Here is a 24,039-nt window from a genome sequence, read left to right on the forward strand (position 1 = left end):
GTATTTTTGTTGTAGGTGTATATATAATATATCTATTAAATTGTATTTGTTTCGAGAAAGTAAGATTTTGATCCAGATTCTAGATCTAATCATAAGGGATGTTACTCTCCCTATACATCTCTAGATCTAGATCTATATTACTTTTCTGAAATGTTATTTTTAAATAAACTATAGACTATAAAGCTAGATCTAGATCTACTAGACCTAGAACTACTTGAACTAGATTCTATATTTAGGATTATACATCTAGAGTAAATCTCTTTTTTTTTGTGAGATCTCTAGATCTAAATCTTGAAAATTAAAAAAAAAAGCCTCGAGTTAAATCTGAAATTTCAGTGAAATCATTCACTGTAACTGTAATACTTACTAATACTGTAATTGTAAATCAGTAACTCACTAACTGCTGAGTAACTGATTATCTCAGACGTCTCAGTATCTGTGATTATCAATATCACGATCATCATTATGATCAGTTATAACATATATTATTATATTACATATATATAGTGATTAGTTCAAATTACTCAAGACAGTAGACATACACATAGTTAGTATTTCTACATAGTCACATCATAAGTTCAGACTAATCAATTTAATCATAGAGTCTAGTTACTAGTACTAGTAGAGTAACTGTAAGTAACATAGTATGATAGTTATCTCTTCTCTATTTAAATTATACTCAGTATAGTATACTAATTATTGATAATATTCTATTTATAATTTATATTAGTCTATGTCTGTCTATAACTATAACTATAGTTAATAATAATATAAATATAGTCATTAAATATTATATTATACTGACTAGTGAACTCAGTTTGAGTAGCTAGGAATTTTCCATCATTTGGGGGCCTGGGGGTTTGACCTCTTTCGAGGCCCCTGCATTTTGTGTAATATTTAATTTTTAATTTAAAAACACTCATTAAGGGACCCCTATCAAGTGGGGGCCCGGGGATTTTCAAATTCTCCCCCCCCCCCACCCAAGCTAGGCCACTAGTAAACTCTAGTAAATCTAACAGTCTAGTTTGATCTAGAAGTGTATCTAGATCTATTATGTAGAATTATTAATATAAAATTTAAAATATTTACTGAAAAGGTTTTTATTTAGATAATTTAATAAGTTATTATTACCCAGTTCTCTACTATACTTTAGTACTTAGTCTACTGTAAGCCTATATTATAGTATATTGAATAATTATTATTTATTATAATATCTACATAGGCTATAGATTATAGATCTAGATCAGCGGTTCTCAACCTTTTCAATTTTTTTTTAGCTTAACCATCCTTTTTACAATACCCCACTAGATCTATGTGGCGACCCAAACCTTAAATTATTTTTTTTCATAAGCACAAAAACTGTGCTTTTTCTAATGCTATAACATCATATTTATAATGTAAATATCTGATATGCATTTTCAATTGAATACATTAATTGAAGTTTAATTTTTTGCAGAAAGAAATGAGCTGGGTGACTTCATCATTTGGAAATTTTGGTGACATTACTGCTCCCGAGAAACATAAATCATCATCAAACCCACAGTGTCCATCCAAAAGTGGTAAATTAGGAATTTGTTTTTTAATTCATTTTTTTTTTGTTATTAAAAAAAAAAGAATACATTTATAGAAAATTTATTGTAGCCCACATGATTTTTGTTTTGAATAATTTAATATATTATTTGTGTATGTGTGTATTCTGTTTTTAAATCTTTCTATTATCAACATCAGCAATCAAACTTTGATGATACTTTAACAAAATTTTGTTAGAATTTCAAAGAGCATCAGCTAAAGATGTGCTATCCAGGAAAAGACCAAGAGAAACTCCACATACCAGTAGAAATCAGAGTCAATCCAAGTCATTTCAGAATTTTTTGCTTCAGGCTGAATTATGGTCCGAAAAGTATAAACCCACATCCAGAGTAAGAGGTTTTATCGATCTGTTAATTTTATGTCATTTAAAAGTAATTATGAAAGATCTATACTCCAATAGCCTTATTTTGTAGTGTACATATAAGTTTGCTGACTCTGAAATAATTAAAGCTACAAAAAATAAACATTGACTACTATAGGTAGTCTATAAAATTTTCTAAAATCCTTAATAAAATTATTGCTCCCATCAGTATTTCAACCTGATTTCTTGTATGCTTGTTAGTCATCGCAATCAAATCCTTTTCCCTAAGAAAGTAAAGGAGCTGCTAGGCTAGAAATGCTTTAGCCATCCACATTTTTTTAGTCTTCTTATTACATTTTTGCTACTTATGTGATAATTAGGCTATGAAAAATGAAGAAGTATTCAAAGCTGATTTTTACAAAGCTTAGATAGCATTATATCAACTCTGTTTGTCTGGTAAAAAATTTTGAACATGTTATTTCTCCCACACCCATTCTCATATCAAGTTAAACTTTAATCAATGTTAATTGTACCCAACAAAAGATGAATCAATTAAAAAATGAATAAATTACTCAATTAATTATTGGTAATTAACTATTTAATTATTTTGTTTGATATTGAAAAAGGAAAATAACTTCTCCATTATTGAGATTATATAGCTCTACATGTGGAGTTCTTACCATTAGTTAACATTTTTTTTTTTTTTACCTTCTTGATATTCTTTAATTTCTGATTATATGAATCAAATAATCTTTACTTATTGATGAAATGAATGGATCATAATTAAAATAGTTTTTTTGGTTTTGATATTTGTTTTTTTTTTTTAATTTAAAGTTACTGCAATAGCCAAAAGAAAACATATGCAATTAAGTTCTATATTTTCATGACTGTTGTATCATTTGATTAGCACATTATACATTTACCCTGAAAAGATGAAAGAACATTTTTTGATTCTTAAAATATATATTCCTTACTTTTTCTTTTATAATTCTATTTCCTTTATTATCTTTAAACCAATGAATATTCTCACTAGGCTGAGTTGGCAATACACAAAAAGAAAGTAGAGGAAGTTGCTGATTGGCTCTTACAGAATGCCTCTAAAAATGGAAAGGTAATTGAAATGGAAAAAAATTAAAAAAAACAATAACACTAACTTACGTTTAACTTTGGCTGTTGACCCACCACAATAGAGTAAACACTTTAATGTTTTTGATCAGTAATAGTATGTTGGGCTGCAGGTTATATTATAAGAGGTGGTGGTTTTGATCTCATAGTCTTCAGGTTGGTAATTGAAAATCAAATTTATGCAGTAAATATTAATAAGTTTTAAAACCACTGAATTGTCAGTATTTAAAAAAACGATAACAATTTCACAACAGATAATTTTTTTTCTTCATAAACCAAAGAAATAATCCATTGTATTAAGATTTCATATTAAGTTAGAATTCAAAGATGCTTTGAGCTACTGTGGACTCTCAAAATTAATTATTGATTATGCTCTTTTAATCAGACTTTTAATAACTAATAGTGCCTTGCTTAACAACAATTTCTTATTTTGCTCAAAGGCAAGGGCCATTTCCTAACTCACCATTTCTTAACATGGATTTAAAAAAAAATTCCTTTAGGTTATGTAAACTAATAATGCTCATCTTCCGGGCTTGACAGTTTAACAAGGTTAAAAAAAATAATGCTTAATGACTGATGATGAACATATAAATTGTTTAATATGATGATTATTTACAAGTAAAAGATCATACTATCTTGCATCCTGAATACTAATTGGCATACAAGATTTTATTAATCTTACAGGGACAAGTACATTTGCATTTAGATTTTGTGGACACAGGTGGCTGGAAATTGTTCATACTATTCAGATAGCTCTACAAATATGGCCTGCAGTGAAAGTGTACTACAAAATAAAAGGGGGATAAATCAAAAGAACCCACTTGTAAGTCATACAAAAATCTTGTGGACTTTGCTGCTGATGCTCTGCTAGAAGCCAAGGCTCAAATTTTGTTGTCCATTACACAAGAACTCCAGCCTTTTCTGACCAAATATCAGACAAATACACCCATGCTACCATTCATTGCTGATGATTAGCTCACCACCATTCAATCTTTGCTAGGAAGGATACTTCAGTCTAAAAAGCTGAGCAAAATTAAAAGTCCTTGGGATCTGATTGCTCTTGATGTAAAGAGTAAAGAAATCTGTTTGCCCTTTTAAAAGATTGAAATAGGTATTGCATCTACTAAAGTGTTGCAGAAGAGTAAGGCAACATATCTGCAAATAGGGTTCCAAAGGACTGTCAATGCCGGGGGTGAAAGTGGGGATAAGCACCCACTTTCCAAGAAATGCTCTCATGGCTTGCGTCTCTAAATGCCTCTGACAGTCAAATCCAGCTCCTGGCCTTCTCGTATGATTTTCTCAAAAATCCGGCGGAATCTGTTCTTACAAACTGACAGGAGAAGGGATGAAAGGCGGAACACTGGCGCCTCAAAACCAGTTTAGCTTCGTGTTGATGGGGCACGTCAGCCTAAATAACGCAACCCATCTAGGAGAAGGAAAACTCTGACTCCAAACCTCCACTCTGTGGCGATACTCCCCCGTGTGGGTATCGGGGCTTGGAAATGACCAAGAGAAATAAATAACCCCACTGCCTTTCCACTTGCATTTCACTAAGTGAATAATAGTGGACCTTCCCCCCCTCTAGGTGCTTTTTGACAGAGGTCTGGATTGCACTACACCAGACGGAGGTCCTTGTCTCACTACATTCTAATACTAGACATAAACCCAACATGAAGTGTTTTTTTTCTAAATCTGGTGAATGTGATATCGTGAAGGGGCCTGGATCCAGGATGTGACGATTCCACAGAGCATACCCAGGGCACAGTCCACTTTAAGCTTTCTACTGCAGAAAAGTTCCATTTGGAGAGCTCTATGGATGGCGGAGAATGGACCATTGGCCAACCCCACCTTGTCCCATGGATATTCCGGTTACAGTCTTCAGACCTAGATGTTTCCTTTTATGTCAGTATTGGAGAAAATTGCCAAGACCGAAAACTCCCTTAAAATGCGGGGACTATATATTTATATATTTTAAAAAAGCTTGAGGAAACACCCAGCCTACACTAAATGCCAAGGAATTTAACGAAAAATCCATACGAGCTCAGACGTCGCCTCGTAAAAGGTCTGCGCATGGCAGTTTCTTCCAGGACTGCCTGTGATAAGTCAGCTACTGGAAATAAAAAACAGACTAGCAGCAAACACCTAAACCTTTTGCAACTCAACATCTTAGGCCTACAAAACAAGACAACAGAACTCCAACACATACTCAAGAAGCATGATATACACATAGCGCTACTGCAAGAAACACTACTGCCCAAGAAAAAAATAAACATCACAGGCTACACACAGTACAGATGCCTTTCCACCAAATGCCAGGGAATTATGACCCTCATAAGAAACGACACACAAGCCACAGTAAAACAAATACAGAACAATACAGACATCGACACGCAGGAAATACTTCTTTGGAGAGGAGGAACAAAGTACACCATCAAAAACTACTATTGCCCACCATCATCAACAGCAGAAATAGACATACAACTACCACACTACACAAGGACAATAATAGCTGGCGACTTCAATGCACACACACCTTCCCTAGGCTACCCACACTACAACAAGCGTGGCAAAGAAATAGAGGATGTAACAAATGCCTCTAACCTACACCTTCTGCAAAACAAAACTACACCTCCAACTTTCCTCCACAGAGCACACAACACAACTAGCAGACCTGACCTAACTTTTATCTCTACAGACATTACCGACTCTTCTAAAATAACAGTACTTGAAGACATAGGTAGTGACCACAGGCCTATACTCCTCAATATTGGAACGCCAGGTAGATACCAATCCAACAAAACAACTAGATGGAACTATAAAAAAGCTAACTGGGCAGCTTTTTCACAAGAAACAGACACAAGACTATCAAGCGTAATTGAGACAGACATCAATTCAACCTACACAACTATAGTCTCCAACATCTTACAAGCAGCAAAAAAATACATCCCTCGAGGCCAAGTTAAGAAATACAAACCTTTTTGGACACCTGAATTAGATAAATTAGTAAAAGAAAGAAACATGGCCAGGAAGACTATAGAAAAAAATCCTACTAGAGAGAACAAGACAACGTACAACAAATTGACAGGGCTTATAAGATACAAAATTAAAACAGAAAAAAAGAAAAAGTGGACCACAACATGCGAACAACTAGATCTAAACAAGGATGGTCGAAAGGCCTGGACCCTTCTGCACCGGCTAGCAGGAAAGAAACAAATAACAAACCCCCAACCTATAAAAGACACTGACGACATAATAACAGAAAACCTTAAAAAGGCTGAAACCTTCAATAAATATTTTGCCAGCATTAACAAGTCAAAGCCAAGAAAACAATTGGACCAGGCCTTCAGTAATATCTTAAAGAAAGAAGAAAAAGCTCCAACAGTCAACTGTCAGATCTTTGACACTCCCTTCACTCTACATGAGCTCAATACTGCCCTAAAAAGCCTCAAGTCAAGAAAATCCCCTGGACCCGATAAAATAACAAATGAAATGATTCGGGGACTAGGACCACAGGCCCAAAACTGTATACTTAACTTTATCAACCATACATGGAAAACTGGAGACATACCACAGGAATGGAGAACCGCAAACATAATACCCATCTTAAAGAAAAATAAACCACCTGGAGACCCAAAAAGTTATAGACCAATCTCTCTAACATCCAACATTGGCAAAATGGCAGAAAAAATGATCAATAACCGACTATTGGTGGCTAGAAAGTACTTGCTCACTCCACAATGCACAAGCTGGCTTCAGGAAAGCAAGTAGAACAGAAGACCACCTCTTTCGTTTTATCCAGGACACAGTAGAAGGGTTTCATGAAAACAAGCACACTACAGCAGTATTTATAGATTTGCAGCAAGCCTATGACAGAGTGTGGAAAAAAGGTCTATTTTTGAAGATGAAAAAAATGGGCATCCATGGAAAAATGTACAGCTGGATCAGAGCATTCTTAAAAAACAGAACCATCCAAACCCGATTCGAAGGTGCCATCTCTAGTCAAAAAAGTTTGGAAGAAGGACTACCACAAGGTTCAGCCCTTAGCTGCACTCTCTTTCTAATCTTCATGAATGACCTCCCGGACCTCATTTCGGTCAATAAGGCACTTTATGCAGACGACCTTTTAATTTGGACTACAGAGAAATATCCAGTGCTGACTAGATCCAAACTAAATAGAGCCCTCACAACTATCTCCACATATTCAAAATTATGGAAAATGGAAATAAACAAAGAAAAGTCAGTTTATTCAATCTTTAGCCACAGCAACAAAACAGCAAAAAGAAACTACATCCTAAAAATAGACTCTCAGCCAATAAATAAAGAAGAAAATCCAACATATCTTGGTGTAAAACTAGACCAAAGACTGTCTCTAAAACACTTTATGGCAGATTTAAAAGAAAAGGCATCACAAAGATTAAACATAATAAAACACCTAGCAGGAACATCCTGGGGAGCTGAAAAGAAAACCTTAAGACAGTTATACACTGGATATGTCAGATCTGTAATGGATAACTGTCTCTCCATACAAGTAGCTGCCAACAAAACCTATCAATCATCATTAGATACAATCCAAAACCAAGCCTTGCGGTTAATTAGTGGAGGTATGAGAACTACTCCCACAGCAGCCTGTGAAATAGACTCCAATATTGAACCTCTTAAGTTAAGGCGCAACAGAGCAGCATTAGAAGCTATTGAGAGATACAGAAGGTTGGAGGACGATCATCCAAATAAATTACTAACACAGAGAAATAGGAAAAACAACCAAAAAAAGCAAAGGACTCTGATCCAACTTACTGACGAACTAGCCCTAAAACACCACCTACCCAATAACAGAGAAAAAATTACCAGGTTTTCAAACATTACACCCGGACTAAACTACAAACAACCAACCATCAAAACACATTTACTAAATAACACCTTAACAAAAGAATCAAATCCACTGGAGCTCAAAGTAGGCACGCTTGAAACAATCGAAAGCTATCCAAAAACAGCTATCCATATTTATACAGACGGATCGGCTTTCAAAGCTACCATCAATGCTGGTCTTGGTGCCTTCCTGGTCTTCCCTAAAAATAAACACTTTGAGATAAGCGCACCCTGTGGTGATTACTGCTCAAACTTCCAAGCCGAAATTGAGGCAATTACCATAGCACTCCAGACAGTAGAAAACAAATTATATGTAGGAGTGCAACCACCATCAGATATTGTTGTCTTTACAGACTCCCAATCTACTCTGGAAGCACTTAACAGCAGCACCTCAAACAGCCCAAGAGAGTTGACAACACTCAGTGTGATAATCCACCAGATGATATCAAAATTAAATATCAATATTACACTACAGTGGATCCCTGGACACATTGGCATCATGGGAAATGAAAAGGCAGATAAGCTATCAAAGGCAGGTTCAACTATGGAACAACCAGATAGACCTGTTAACTACCTCACCCTAAGGTCAATGTTAGTCAACAATCACAAAGAGGAGTGGCTCAACCAATGGGCATCAGGAAACACAGGCAGAGCCATGTACAGAGAAATGACTACGCCTAACAAACTGGACAGTATTAACTTCCTCCCCCGCAAAGAACAATCTACAATCTTCCAACTAAGAACAGGACACACACCACTATTAAATTACCACCTGAACAAAATAAACTCCACACAACTACCCCTTTGCAGACCCTGCACCCACCCCTCTGAAACCGTAAACCATATCCTCTTTGAATGCCCCTCCCTAATCCACCTTAGGCAGACCCTACTTCCACTACAGCCCAACATAACCAACACCCTGTACGGCAGTGCTGAACAACTGAAGAAAACAGCACACTTTTTTTCCTTGGCACAGTCTGCAAAAGAGCTCACAGCTCAGCAGCAATAAAGCTGGCTAGAAGAAGAAGAAGAATCTGCAAATAATGACACTGAAAAATGAATGCAGACAATTTATTGCAAGTCTAATGGCTAAATTACTAGACAAATCACCAGTCATGATTCGTTTGGTGCAGAAATTGTTTTGTTTAAATCCAGCATTAATGGGATCATCTCCCCAAGTAGTAGCCTCCCGTTTAGGGATTTGTTAATAATTCTGCCAGATTCTGGAAGCATTGCTTTAAATGACTGTGACCAGATATACAACAAATTCAAGTGCCTTGAAGCTTTAGAGGAAAACAATTTGAAACAAAAGTTACTGAACTGTTTCATCCAGCTACTGAACCTTTGGATGATTTTCTACATAACAACCTGAAATACGGCTCTCTGGAATGTTTTGAAACCCTTACTTTTGCTATCTCATGGCCAGGCGACTGTTGAAAGAGGTTTTTTTTTGCAACAAAGAGGTAATAATTGACAATATGCATCAGCAAACTTTAGTTCCACAGAGAAAGGATTTGTGACTTTTTCAAAATAATTGGCGGCATTTCAAATGTAGTCATAACAAAAGCATCACTAACATAACAGCTGCTGCCTCTGGATGTCAGAATGATTAATGTCCTGTATCAGTCTAGCTCTGATTGGTGACAATCAACACTGTTTAGAAAAAGAAAAGACCAAACAAGCTGAGACAGCCAAAAATTTGAAAAGGAAAAGACGATGAGCTGTCAGAATTGAAAGGAAAACGTTAAAAAACTCATGGAAGAAGAGAAATTTTGAAGGACATCTGCTGACAAATATGCTGATGAGGCAGAGTCTCAACAAAATTTAAGTTTTTGTCAAAATCTAATGACATGCTCCATGAGGTTAAAGCAAAGTCAGCTGATCTGATTGTTCTAGAAAGAACAAAACAGTCAATGCTCCAGGAGATTTTAGACTGTTGAGTTCCTTGTCATTTGTATATAGTGTATATATTAATATTTTTATGTAAGTAAAAAAAAGATTTTTAATCATATATTATTTGTCTTTTTAAAAGTTGGTACCATTATGATGATCTTATTTGAGTCTCAAAATTTTTTTTGAAAGTCTGGAAAAAGTCTAGAAAATGTCAGGAATTTAATTAAGTTGTATTAACTCTATACAAATGATCCATATTTAATGCTCAAATTTCAATAATAGAAATACAAATCAACTGTCACACCTTGGTCACCAAGAGTAATCACGGGTACATAGGCCCACACTGCCCATGGCCATTGCAATATTAGCTACATGCAGGAACCAAAGCTTGGTCTGCTCCCAGGGCTTGAAAATAGATAAAAGATGAGCACCCCTGTATTGGCCACTCTACAGAAAAGATAACATGAAACAAACAAGAGCAGCTACACACAAGCAGATATAAAATTAACATACCAGACATCAGGGAACAAAAACACAGTCAGACAGCCTTAAGTAAACAAATACACAACTATTAATCAGGGTGCATGAGAAATACAGAATATGCATATCTGACAATAAAGCAGGTACTCAGTGTTTCTCAAACTAGTGTATTGATAGCTTATGAATAGTACTTGCAAACTTTGGAAGCTCTTAACCTAGTTATGGTTGCAAATGTAAAAAATCTTTTGTGTTTTCTCTCCACAGAAGAAGGCAGCGATCTTATTGATAACAGGTCCAGCAGGGGCAGGTAAATCTGTATGTTTACACTTGCTATGCAAAGAGTTGGGTCTGTCTGTTCAAGAGTGGTCCAACAATTCAGAACTAGCTGCTGATCAGTACATTACTGAAGACTTCAATAGATCAGGTCAGTTTTCTTTGTTTATTTGTTAACAATAATAGTCCATTTGTTATGGAGTGTGTGTGTCTCTCATCTGATGAAACATTAAGGAGGATTTTCCCAGATGAGTGGATAAAAGAGGGGGGTGAATGGCTGAGGAAGGGAGAGACAGAATGACAATGTTTAATATATGTTAACAGCAGTAGTTTTGAAGTGAGTAGCATGTGTATCTTGTCCATTTGATGTCCTGTAATTTATTTAGTATTTTCACATATTTCTACACTGAGATTAAATGCTGTAACTATTTCTGAGTGAAAGTTTATTTTGTGTGTAAAGAAGCTTTTGGGCTTCATTCAGTTTTCTTTATCAAGTTAAGTTCTAAACTCTTTTAGAAAGACTCATTCAAGAAAAAGAAACAACATTTAATTAAACAAAGAGTCTTCAACATTTCATGAATGTTATCTTTCTTTTTTTCTCAAAATAAATATTCTAATGAGCAATAGAAAAAAGATTACTTTTTAAAAAACCAAAGCTTATCTAAGGAAAAAAGCTGTAAATTACTTCCAAAAAACATTAATTAATTTCTACTAATTGATTGGTTGACTTTTGGATTGATTTCTGTTTGTCATTGATAATAATTATACAAATTTTCAACTAAGAATGGGAAGTGTGGGGAGGGGGGGGGAACCATCTCTCATTAAGTAGCAATTTTTCTCTTTATTTTGATATCAAACAGAATAATTAATTACCAATAATTAATTGTTTTTTTTGATTGATTCGTGTCTTGTCGGGCTCAATGAATATTTGTGCAAAGTTTCAAATTGATCAGAGAATGGGAAATGGGAGAAAAACATGTTCAAACTTTTTACAAGACAGACAGACAGACAAAAATAATATAAGCTTTGTAAAAATGTTTATGTCTTCTTTAATCTTATGCTATTCTTAACCTATTTTTAAAAAGTTTTTTCTTTTTGTTATAAGAAAGATCTACAGTAGATACCTACAGTAGCCAGTCCCAGAGTGCTTTGTTCCACAACTTCTTGCTGAGAGCTAATAAATATCAGAAACTGGACATAATGACATCCAGTGTTGACTCAAACCAAAACAGTGGACAATTAAATACTGTCATTGTAGTCAAAGACATCCCAAACAACTTTTTGAGAGACCCCACACAGTTTCATACCATTTTAAGGTAGGATATTTATGTAATGAAGGGTAAGAAGGAGTTAACCCTTTCAAACCTTGTGATCTCTGTGGAAGAGGATGCAAAATTCATCTGTATCTATGGCTAGTAGTTAAAGAGGTGTTGCTGCTGGGTCATTGGTTTGTAGCTCCAAATACAACTAAACTGATGTTTTATAATCTAACTGTAGAACTTTGAAAAAACTTGAATAAACTTCTTGATTAAATGAGACTTGATGTAACTTTTCAGATTCAACTTGAAAGTAGATGTATTTAGAAACAAATGAAAACAAGATATGAGTCACAACAAAACACGTCCTTTCTGTTTCACACCTCTTAAAATAACTCCCCTCAACTATTACACATGTGACTTATGGTAGATGTTTCTTCAGAAGCTCTTCAGCCATAACCTACTGCTGCCCTTTTCTTGTCAGGACATTGGAAACACACACATACACTCCCTAACAAAAGGGTGTCATGTGGCCACCAAATGATCAGCCGCCTTAACTTACCTTTTACCTTTTTTTTTTACATATCCCTTAGTCTGTTGGACTGTTGGGGCACCATGCAAGACTCGCTGACCACTTTTTCTCCATTCCTCTCCTTAGTTAGAACCTCTTTCAATGGCAGGCCATTCTTTTATGGTGTCCTCCCATCGCTTTCTCTGTCTGGGTGGACTTAGGGGTATTGTAAAAATTATAAAGTTACAAAACCCAGTCTCTACCGGAATTAAAACTTGAGACCGCTCATTTCTGAAGTGCTTTATTACTCAGCCACCACACCCAACTTATATAATTAAGGACAGCGTGTTAGGCTTCAGACTGGAAAGTCTGATCTAATGGTCTGGGGTTCTTATCTGATAAATGGTAAAGTTTTTTATCCTTTTCTAATAGGATAAATGGGTGCTACACACACAACTCTCTCATAAATCATTGTTCACAAAAAAAAAATCAACTCTATTTCAACATTGTTTTTACAGTAAAAAAGGTATGATCTTAACATGGGTCCCTAAGTTTTTATTATTATAATCCACATTTGTTAAATGCACTTGACAATATTTCATAATTATTTAGGAAAATGTTTCATAAAAACATTCACCCCCAAAGCTTTTTCATTCCAGCAAGTACCAGTCTACTGGTAGAAGTCCTCTGGTTATAATCATGACGGAATCTAACAACAGTTCTTCTAACATCCAGAAACTTTTTCCTAAAGACTTACAACATCAACTTTGTATAACCAACATAAGGTAGGTTTTACTTTAAACACCTAAAGATTTACAACTTGTAACTAACATAAGGTAGGTCTTAATTTAAACACTTAAAGATTTACAACTTGGTGTAACCACATAAGGTAGGTTTTACTTTAACCAACATAAGGTAGGTTTTACTTTAAACACCTAAAGATTTACAACTTGGAGCTAACATAACTTATGAACAGCAATATTTTTTATGCTTCAATTTTTGTTTACCCCAAAGTTTGAATAATTCTGTGCTGTAAAAAGTGCAGCCAATCTTGATACTGTCTGTATGGGGGGCATGATAGCTAAATGGTAAAATGCTTGGCTTCCGAACTAGGAAGTCTTGGGTTCGAATCTAGATGAAGACTGAAATTTTGAATTTCACAATTATTAGGATGCCCCTGGAATCCATCCAGCTCTAATATTAGTTGAGAGAAAGTAAATACATCATCTGCCCTATGGATCGCAAGGTCTGAACTAGTTCCATTACTTTTTAATACTGTCTATATGCTTTCAATTGTATAGAATTCCTAAGAAATTTGTAACATTAAACATTTTTAGTTTCAACCCTGTGGCACCAACTATATTGTCCAAAGTCTTAACTAAAGTCATTAACAAAGAAGTATTACAGGTATGTCTATTTATAGTAATTGATGTGTATTTTGAAATAGTATTTATAGACTAGAATATGGTAAGGAAATATGTTATCTTCGACAAACATTTTGTAACAGTGTACAGAATTTCCTGTTTTTTTTTTAGAAATAACTTTCTTGACCTAATTTAACTTTTGATCTATTGTTTCATTTTAAATGTATTAGTACCATCTTATAGATAATTGTATTTGATACTATAACATTTTTTAAAATTTTGTTTTATAAAGCTTGATTATAGTGTTTTATGAACATATTTCTTATTTAATGTAAAAAAAAATTGATCAGTTAACTCTTTAACATCATCAGTATTATTAAGTACATACCTGGTTGTTTAATAAAATTTCTTTACTAGGGTTTAATCAAACAACCCAGTGCCTCTGTCATTGAGACAATAGCCATGTCAAGTGCAGGGGACATGAGATCAGCACTGAATGCACTTCAGTTCGCCTGCAAGTTAGGTAAGCTGAATCAATTGTAATATCATACAAGACTATAAAACTTGCAGCATTGAATTATGTCATTAAACATTTGGCTTCATTAATATTTTCATTTTAGCAAATATCCAGTTATTTTTTTTATGACATTACAGCCTTTGTAATACAGTACTTTGCTTCTCAACTAAAGGCCAATGTTCACAACATATTTAAATCAGTTTATAAATAGAACTCTCCTTAAATGGGAAACTGAAAACTGTGGGAAGAAGTAAAAATAGATGGTCAATGTGCTGGCCTCATAATTTGCTTGTACTCTGTAAAACATTGAAGCAAGCTAGCATTTCAAAGTGTTTTTTTTTTAAATACAAATTTGTTTTTTGCAATAAAAATGTAAGGATATGTTCAGAATGTTCCAATTAATATTTGTTTTTTCTTTATATTTTGTTAATAAATGATCTCATTCTTAACCTGTACCTCCCCCCCCCCCCAACCTTCCCACTATATTGTAATGAAAAAAAAATATATATCCTATACCATCTGAAAAATTTAAGATATTTTTGTAAAAAAAAAATGATGCTGTATTATTCCTACACCTTTGTGTTTGTCACTTTCAACATTTATAATTTTATCTGCAATGTTTTTTCCAGACACTTCTGACTTGGCATCTTTCTGTTGTTCTACATCCACTTCTAAAAAGAAATCATCCAGCACTGGAACAAAGTTCAAATCTAAAACTTCCAAACAAACAGATGATAAGCTAAATGTCTTAGTCATTGGGGCCAAGGATAAAAGTGTTTTTCTCTTTCACACTATTGGCAAAGTTCTGTATTTTAAAAGTAAGAGTTTATCATTTTACAAGTGATTGTTTGAGTGTTTATTTTTATTTTATAACTTAAAAAGCTTCATTATGCCATTTGCAACATTTTGTTTTAGCAAACTATGATTTCCATGATAAGACACCTTTATTTCTCATATTGCTATAAGATATTCCACATAGGTCTGCGTATCCTAGTTTACCCATTTCACTTCGCTTTTACTTAATATAAGAATACCAAAAATGTAAATTGTGTATAGATTTTTTTCCCTATAATTTTAACCAAATAGTAATTACTTCCCTTCAATTATGAGATTTATTAGTTGAATGAGGTTAGGTATTTCTGGTGTTATAGTGGGGTAATAATGATAAGAACCATACCAGACCAACAATTATTCTAATAACAAATATACATATTTAATACCTTCCTTTTTCGTACTTTTCTTTTTTTTTTCATTTTACTGTTGGAAGTGGTCTTTGGGTCACCAGAACTGACTATTTGCAACTTGCATTGGTTCACGATTACATTCTTAAATTTAACAAAGTGTGTAGATTGCTGTAATTATAAGAACAAAATCTAATTTGTTTTCTGCAAGATGTTTTTCTACAATAAAATCAAACTGTATAAGACAATTGATACAGAATTTTTAAAACATTTTTCCTCATTAGGAACAGAGGCAAATCCTTCTGAACCCAATCTCAGGCTTCCATCTCACTTAAAGATTCATGAGAGAGACCCGCTATCTCTTCATCCTGAGGTAAGTGTATTGACTTATGACTCTGTCACTTGTATTCTTTTTTTTAATTTAGCTCACCACATGATGTGCAACAGGGACAAAAAAACACAATCTTGTATCATTGACTTGTATTCAAGTCCTTTTTATTTTGGTGTCTTGTTATTTTCTTTAAGGAAAATACTATATTTTGTTACTTAGGCTATAGTTAGCCCTTTTACTTAAAATTGCAGTTTATAAATAAATATAAAGGATTTGTATTAAAATTAAATAACACCATCCACTCTCTAACTCAGATATAGCTGCAAATCCATTGAGAAATTTCATTTTTTAATCATCACCTCCCCCTGTCCTAGTCTGTTAGAACATTGGGGCACATAACCATCTCATCCAGTCATCTCTGTCTTTGTCCAGGATTAAGCCAGTGTCCATTCTGTGATTTCGACCTCCATTGCTTCCGATGTCTGCCTCTCCAACTTTCCCAGCTACTATTTTTCCTGCATAGAATCTTTGCAAGCCCTAGGATCTCTAATAGTCTTAACTTGCATTTTTTTTTTTTTTACAGTCGTCAGAAAGTCATCATGGGGTCCAATCACAATTGTGATCCTGTTTCAAATTTCCACTTTTTTAAAGCGGCTATTGAATGGGTTTTCTAGAATCCTTCTATAACATCTCAGAACCATTTCTAGGATATTCCTCTCTAATTCTGCATTTAAAGTCCCAGATTTGCATTCCTTCAGTAATATTGCCTTAATTGAGGAACGCATCAGTCTAATTTTTGTGCTGAGGACTATGCCATAGTCTTTCTAAATTGTCTTATTTTATAAGATTGTTGATGCTGCTTAATGTGTTAAACATGCATGTATGATAACTAGTTGATGAATAGAAATATACATGTTTTCACATCAACACATCTAGATTTTAACTTGGTCTTATATCACCTCAGAATCTAAAGTAGAAATACTAAACAATAAACAATTTCTTGAGGTTATTATTTGTTTTTTTGTTTTAAATAATCTTCTATGGTTGAGTTTTTGAGTCATAAATAATGCAGTAACAGTTTCAGACTATTATTTTTAACTGAAAGAAAATAAATTAAGATAAATAAATAAAAAAATAAAGAAAACTTGCTAGATTTTTAAAATGTTGTTTTCTAGAGTGATTTGCTGTTGAGTTGTAAAGGCTATAGCTTAAGTCTTAAGAGAGACTAAAATTCTATTAAAGATTGTGAATTTTTTATTGATTCATGACATTTAAAAAAAAACTCCAAATCTTTTAACTATTAAAGATTTAAAGTTACTTTTCATTCCCTGAATCCCAGGAGCACTTAAATTTTTTTTATTTCAACTATACAATACAAACTATAAGAATTAATGTAATCTATGTCCATAATTTTAATTTTATTTTAATATATTTTTTTTTAAAACAAATGCAGGAGATAGTTTCCCATACTCATGTTTCTGCTGACTATTTCAATTCTTTCCTTCATGAGAACTATGTGGATTTCTTGACCACAGTGGAAGATTTGGAGAGGGCAACACAGTATTTCAGTGATGCTGATTACCTCTCTGCTTTATGGACGGTATATAGAATATGTGTCTACTTTTTAGTATTAGCTGCATCAAATTTTTTATTAAAGATTTTAATGATTTGAAAGCATTCCTGAGAGTATATTTAATGTCCATAAGACAAAGTAAATAAAATTAATTATTATGGGAGCATAAAACATTGTTAACTTTAAATTGCATTGCAACACAAATATTTGGGGAAAGTAAAAGTACATTTCATTGTACTTTAATTTTAGCAAAACTGTACATTTCATTGGTTTCAAAGTTGAGATATTGTTAGTGTACATGACTTCTTTTTTTTAAACCTTAAATTTTTGTATGCTAAGGACATTTTATATTTAACATTAATATAGGCAAAAGAAGAATTACAGGACTATTCCCTTTCTATAGCAATAAGGGGCTATATCCATTCCAATACAGACTTTTGTCATCATGATAGCATCAGAAAGAACCAAGGCTGGAAGCCTTTACACAAATCTCATTGGTTTCATGTTAGTAAACAGGTAGGTCCTAATACATCCACATAGAGATTAATTAACAGTCAAATCATCTTAAGATTTTTAAGTTCATCAGAATGGCAAAATGAATTTTTTTTTTTTAATTAAAAAATTAGTGAAAAAAAACAACTTATATTTCTTGTAAGGAATTAACTTAGGGTTGAGGTGATTGGATGAATTTCAAATCACACCTAAAAAAATGTCTTTGATTATTTTTATGAATAAAACATTTGTTGAAATTAAATGAAATTAAGGTCTAGTGTGCACCTAACATTTGTATACATTTGTAGATGTGCAAGAAATTGTTTTGTTAAAACACAAAATACGTTTCTAACATCAAATGAGAGGAGACTTTTGTGCTTTGTTCAGAAATAACACAAAACTTTAGTCATGATTAATCCAAGTATGAAGATTTCTTTCTAAAATAGTAATTGAGCTAATTACTTCAAGCACATTGAAATACCAAGGGAAAAAAATGCTTGTTTTCTTTAGCCAAAGTTTCAATTTACTTAAAATATCCTAATGTTGTTTCAATTTCTCTTTAGACCTGTGACAACCTTGCCTCAGCCAGACATCTGTTTAGAGGTATCTATCTCTATTTTATTGTACTCACTAGTCTGTTGTTAGTGTAGGCTTACAAAAAAAAAGAGAAAGAATTTATGGTTGGTTCAACACTTTTCATATTGTTAAATTAAGTCAAACTGTTCAACCTCTGACTCTTCTTAAAATGTATATATTAGTCATATTTATACCTTTTGTGTTTTTCCAAAGCTTATATTAACTCTTGCCTCTCTGACTGGTACAATTTTTGTACATGTTATTTCTCCCACACCCATTCTCTGATCAGTTTGAAACTTAACACAATTATTTGTTGTACCTAACAAAACATGACCCAACAAAAAAAATATTAACCAGTTAGTTAATTAATTATGGGTAATTAGTTATTTGTTTGTATTTTGTTTGGTATTGAAAAGGGAGGGAAATAAATGCTAGTTATTGAGAGGTGTGGCTGTATATGTGGAGTTATTTCTATTATTACATTTTAAGCACTCCCCACCCCCACTTTAGGTTGAAATTTGCACATTTATTCATAGTTAATGTCAATATATGGATCAATTGAAAAAAAAATTAACCAATCAGTTAATCAATAAGTGGTAATTAATTAATTTAGTTATATATATAGTTATAAATATTTTTTTTTTGCTTTGTTCAATAATTGTCTTTGTTCCATTGGATGAATTGTTAGTCATTTATTTGAATGTTGGGGTGAAACCTGTATTTTTGAAACAAACAACAACTAATAGTCTCCTTTTTTTTCTCTCACATTTTCATTTGTTTCAACTTGAAAAACATTTTTCTTAGCTAGAACTATTCTGAAGAAATCATTACAATTTTCTGTACATAAAGTCCTCTAAACTAAGTAGAAATATATTGGAAGTGCTCCATATGTAAAGTTTCAGAACAAAACATTGCAACAGCTTTTCAATTCAAATTGATGATCATATATGCTCTGTGTCTCCAGGTTACCATTGGGAGCCAGAAGTATTGTGCACAGAGATTATTCCTTACATTGGTTTAACTAACCCAACATTGCATGACCCAGGTAATTTGTCTATTTAAAACTTCACTTTTAGGACATTATCTGTTGTTGTTTTTTTTTCACTGTTACCTAAAAGCAACATTTGTCATTAACTTAAAGTCAAGGAACTTTCTTTTGAAATTAGGTGATTTAAAAAAAGGAAACGTTCTTGTGATAGTCATTGTCTGCTTAGGCTTGACTTTCTGAGAGATCCTGTTTTTGTGTGTGTGTATAAATGTATCTAGATGTCTTTTACAGGTCAGATTAGATTTGTGCAAGAAATGACTCAATTCATAAGATCAAACAGTTTCTCAAGGTTAGTGAACTGACAATTGCTAAAATAATTTAAGCTATTACTTTCAAGCTATTAATGTCTACTTCCTGTTCTGAACACAGTGACTCAAAAAATAAAAAAGAGTAATGAGTTTCATGAACATTCTTTTTATTTATAACATTAAAACAAGCAAAAAAATTAAAATCCTTTTAAAAAAACAAAGCTTTTGTTTTAAAGGAGAACTCCATATTTACAACTATATCTACAAATAATTTACAAGTTATTTCCATTATTCAATATCATTTAATTACCAATAATTAATTGAGTATTTTTGTTTATTGATTCTTGTTTTGTTAGGTACAATAAATAATTGTTAAAATATCAACTTGATCGGAGAATGCGTTAACAATTATTTAAGGAGACTAAGCCCTACAAATTGAGCTATATCTATGAATAATGAAGTATTAGTTTCCCTAGTTGCCAGACATAATTGCAGGAACAGAAACTTGGCTGCATCCTGAAATTTATAATGCAGAAATTTTCAATAGTAATTATGAAATTTTTAGAAAAGATAGGGCTGATAATCATGGAGGAGTTCTTTTAGGAATAAAAAACACTCTTATAGCAGAAGAAATTACCTTACCTAACTCAAAAAATGTAGAATCAACATTTTGTAAAATTAATACCACCTCAACATCCCTAATAATAGGCAGCATTTACAGACCACCAAATTCTAGTTTAGAATACATGCAGGAACTATGTAATCAGATTACTACACTTAAAGAGACAAATAAAAATGCAGTTTTTTGGATTATGGGTGATTTCAACCTACCTGATATAAATTGGAAAACACTAACCATAGATAAACACCAAAACCTTAAGGACATAAATGAGCTTTTCATAGAAACTTTACACAACCTAAGTTTAGATCAAATCATTAAAAAGCCAACTAGATTAAACAACACATTAGATCTCTTCTTAACCAACAGACCTGGATTAGTAGTTGATTATGAAATTATCCCGGGTCTATCAGACCATGAGATCATAAAAATACACAGTCAGATAAAAGCAGTAGCCAATACAAAACCCAAAAGAAAAATCTTACTCTGGAATAAATGTAACCTGACACAACTACACCAAGCAGCACTAAACTTTCAACAAACATTCTTATTAGAAAAAGACATTAACCAACCAGTCGATGACCTCTGGAATTTCATTAAAAACCATCTTAAAAGCATTATAGAAAATCATATACCAACTAAATACACATCAAACAAAATAAATAAATGCTGGTTTAATAATAGACTAAAGAAGCTTTGTAAACAGAAGGAAAACCTCTATAGAAAATTTAAAGAAACTAATGCAGAAAGAGTTTACAAAAAGTATATAAAAATTAAACACTTAACCCAAAAAGTAAGCAGACAGCTGCAGAGTGAATACATAAACAATGTAATATCTAAAGATAACAACAAAAACCTATGGTCATACATTAAGTCTAAGAAAATGGAAACAACAGGCGTAGCGCCATTAAAAGATGAACATAACATAATACATAATGATAATGAAACTAAAGCAAACATTCTAAACAAATACTTTGCATCAGCATTCTCAGCCCCAGGAGACAAAGACATATTACTGAATTTGAACCAAGTAGACAACATAGAAGATATAGTAGTACAAGAAAATGGAATTCAAAAACTATTAGCCAACACCAAACCAAATAAAGCTTCTGGACCTGATGGTATTCCAGCTAGATTACTCAAAGAACTAAGTAATGAGCTAGCCCCAGTGTTCAAAATACTCTTTCAGGCTTCACTTAACCAGGGCAGAGTACCAAAGGACTGGAAAGAAGCTAATGTCACCCCCCTATTTAAAAAAGGAGAAAAATCTGACCCAGGAAACTACAGACCAGTATCACTTACCAGCATCACATGTAAAATCCTAGAACACATAATATGTAGCAACATCATAAACCACTTAGACAAACATAATGTCCTCACACCATACCAACATGGCTTTAGGAAATATAGATCATGTGAAACACAACTAATAGGACTAATTGATGATTTTTCAAAAGGTTTAGATAATAGTGAACAAATAGATGCTATCTTACTAGATTTTTCTAAGGCTTTTGACAAAGTTCACCACCATAGTTTGCTTAAAAAATTAAAATATTTCGGCATTAATGGTCCACTGCATCAGTGGATTAAAGACTTTCTGATAGGGAGAGAACAAACTGTAATAATAAATGGCTCTAAATCAACACCGATAACAGTAAACTCAGGTGTACCTCAAGGTACAGTCTTGGGTCCACTACTATTTTTAATTTACATAAATGATTTACCAAATTGCATTAGTTCAGGAACAAAAGTCAGATTATTTGCAGACGATTGCATAATATATAGAACAATAAAAACAACACAAGACACAGATATTTCACAAAGAGAATTAGATGAATTACAGAAATGGGAATCAAATTGGAGCATGTCTTTCCACCCAGAAAAATGTCAGTTGTTAAGAGTAACAAAAAAACTAAAACAAATTAATTCCACTTATCTTATTCATGGCAAACCAGTATCACAGACTAAAAACGCAAAATACCTAGGTGTTATAATAAATGAAAAACTATCATGGAATCCACATATTGATGAAACTACAAAAAAATCAAACAAAGCATTAGGATTTATTAAAAGAAATTTCTATAAATCAAATAAGAACATAAAACTAAAATGTTACTTAACCTTGGTTAGGCCAATAATAGAATATGCATCCTCCGTTTGGGACCCCTCAACTCAAGAAAACATTAAGAAACTGGAACAGACACAAAATAGAGCAGTGAGATTCATAGCAAACGAATATTCACATTTGACTAGAGTAACACCTTTAGTAAAATCACTAAATTTAGAAAGCCTTCAGGACAGAAGGCTCAAAAGTAAAGTAGCAATCATACATAAAACACTGAACCATAATCTTCAAATACAAAAACAAAATTTAATAAAATACTCTGAAAGACACAAAGATAAAGGCACATTCCTCGTCCCATATGCTAGGACAAATTTGTACAAATACTCCTTCTTCCCTAGTGCTATTAGAGCATGGAATGGGTTGCCTGAGCTAGCCAGGAAAACCAGTGACTTGGCAGAATTTAAGTCATTGGTTAATATGCATGACTAAATGCATGACGCGTAGGACGTAATCATCTTCTTTTTTGAAGTAACGTCTGTATTATATAAGATAAGATAAGATTGCTACCAAACAAAATAATGAACTACTAGTAATTAATTGTCTGATTGGCTACTTTTATTTTAATTGATTCATGTCTTGTCTATGTCAATGAATAACTAGGCGAATATTCAGCTTGATCCGAGAATGTGTGTGGGAGAAATAATATATACATATAGACAGTGACCTGATATAAGCTTTGTAAAAAAAAGAGGAAGAAAAGAATTAAAAGAGAGAATTTGAAAATTTTAATCAAATTTGTAGTTAAAATATTTTCAAAACACATAGCTTTATAAACTGCCAAATTTCCTGGATGATAGTCATGATTTGTTTTTAATCTATCATATTTAAGCTTTAGTTTTGAACATTTGGTTTTTATTATGGAAAAAAAGCAACATCCTATTTATGTTTTTTTTATTGTTGGGTAAAAAGTTCTTTTTATGAAACGTTTTTTAAACAAGCAGATATAAAAGTACCTTTCTAATCATTTTCTAATGTATTGGGATTGTAGTGTCAAAGTTGCTTCTTTTTTAATTATTTCTTAACAGTACATTTGAATAGCATTCTTTCACTATTCAGCAAGAAGTTTTATGTTATTGCTTTAAAATACTATGTTTCTGTGCTGTATTCCCTTTTTCAAAGTAATACATCCTTAATGCTGATTGTTATGTTAATTTGACAGACCAAGGCAAGAAAGACTCAATGAGAATGATGTGATCACAGAGGAAGATCATTTTGAGGAGAGTGACGCATTAGAATCTCAGTTTCCTGTCCTAGGCAGTAAAACAGGTGTGGATGGTGCTAGTTTAGAAGATGAGGACACTGTATCCAGCAGTCAAGCCAGTGTACAGAAACAGCAGCAAGATGAGGAAGAATTGATCATTGAAGAATTTGAGGACTGAGAAATGAAAGCAGAATATAAATACTCTTTAACAATTGAGTCTGTTACATGTGAAATGTTTTGTAAAAGGTACATAGACGTGTGTTGTAATTGGTACATAGACATGTTATATATACATAGACATGATGTGTTGTAAATTAGGATGGCTGGTATTTAAAAATGTGCAAGCAAGTTTAAAAATGTGATATATTAAGAAATAAAACATTGACTGTTTAATGAATACAAAGATTGGTGTTGAATATATTTGTTTATTAACAGACAACTTTAGTGTAAATAGCATTATCAAGCATTA

At 32.9% G+C, this 24,039-nt stretch overlaps 1 protein-coding gene across 2 annotated transcripts; it reads left to right on the forward strand.

Moving 5' to 3' along the window:
* The first annotated feature begins 125 nt into the window (after positions 1-125).
* Positions 126-23,967, forward strand: LOC106057664 (cell cycle checkpoint protein RAD17-like). 2 transcript variants are annotated; one of them, XM_013214974.2, is made up of 17 exons: positions 126-251; positions 1,457-1,559; positions 1,768-1,919; positions 2,925-3,002; positions 10,520-10,679; positions 11,634-11,844; positions 12,955-13,080; positions 13,633-13,702; positions 14,077-14,182; positions 14,806-14,994; positions 15,642-15,730; positions 17,142-17,288; positions 17,628-17,777; positions 18,317-18,356; positions 19,294-19,374; positions 19,609-19,666; positions 23,529-23,967. In XM_013214974.2, exons 2-17 carry the CDS (start codon positions 1,463-1,465, stop codon positions 23,746-23,748), a joined length of 1,974 nt encoding a protein of 657 aa, XP_013070428.2. In that variant the 5' UTR covers positions 126-251; positions 1,457-1,462; the 3' UTR covers positions 23,749-23,967. The 2 variants fall into 2 exon arrangements, with proteins under 2 accessions (XP_013070428.2, XP_013070427.2); XM_013214973.2 differs by lacking the exon at positions 126-251 and adding an exon at positions 539-632.
* The last annotated feature ends 72 nt before the right edge of the window (positions 23,968-24,039 follow it).

Source organism: Biomphalaria glabrata, chromosome 5 (assembly GCF_947242115.1).
Source record: "Biomphalaria glabrata chromosome 5, xgBioGlab47.1, whole genome shotgun sequence".
Taxonomy (NCBI): Eukaryota; Metazoa; Mollusca; class Gastropoda; family Planorbidae; genus Biomphalaria; species Biomphalaria glabrata.

Bases quoted from the DNA above. Each gene is read 5' to 3' on its own strand.
- LOC106057664 (XM_013214974.2), top strand. From the start codon at position 1,463: ATGAGCTGGGTGACTTCATCATTTGGAAATTTTGGTGACATTACTGCT. The intron at 1,920-2,924 runs GTAAGAGGTTTT...TATTCTCACTAG, and splicing joins AGTATAAACCCACATCCAGA to GCTGAGTTGGCAATACACAA. The intron at 15,731-17,141 runs GTAAGTGTATTG...AAACAAATGCAG, and splicing joins CGCTATCTCTTCATCCTGAG to GAGATAGTTTCCCATACTCA.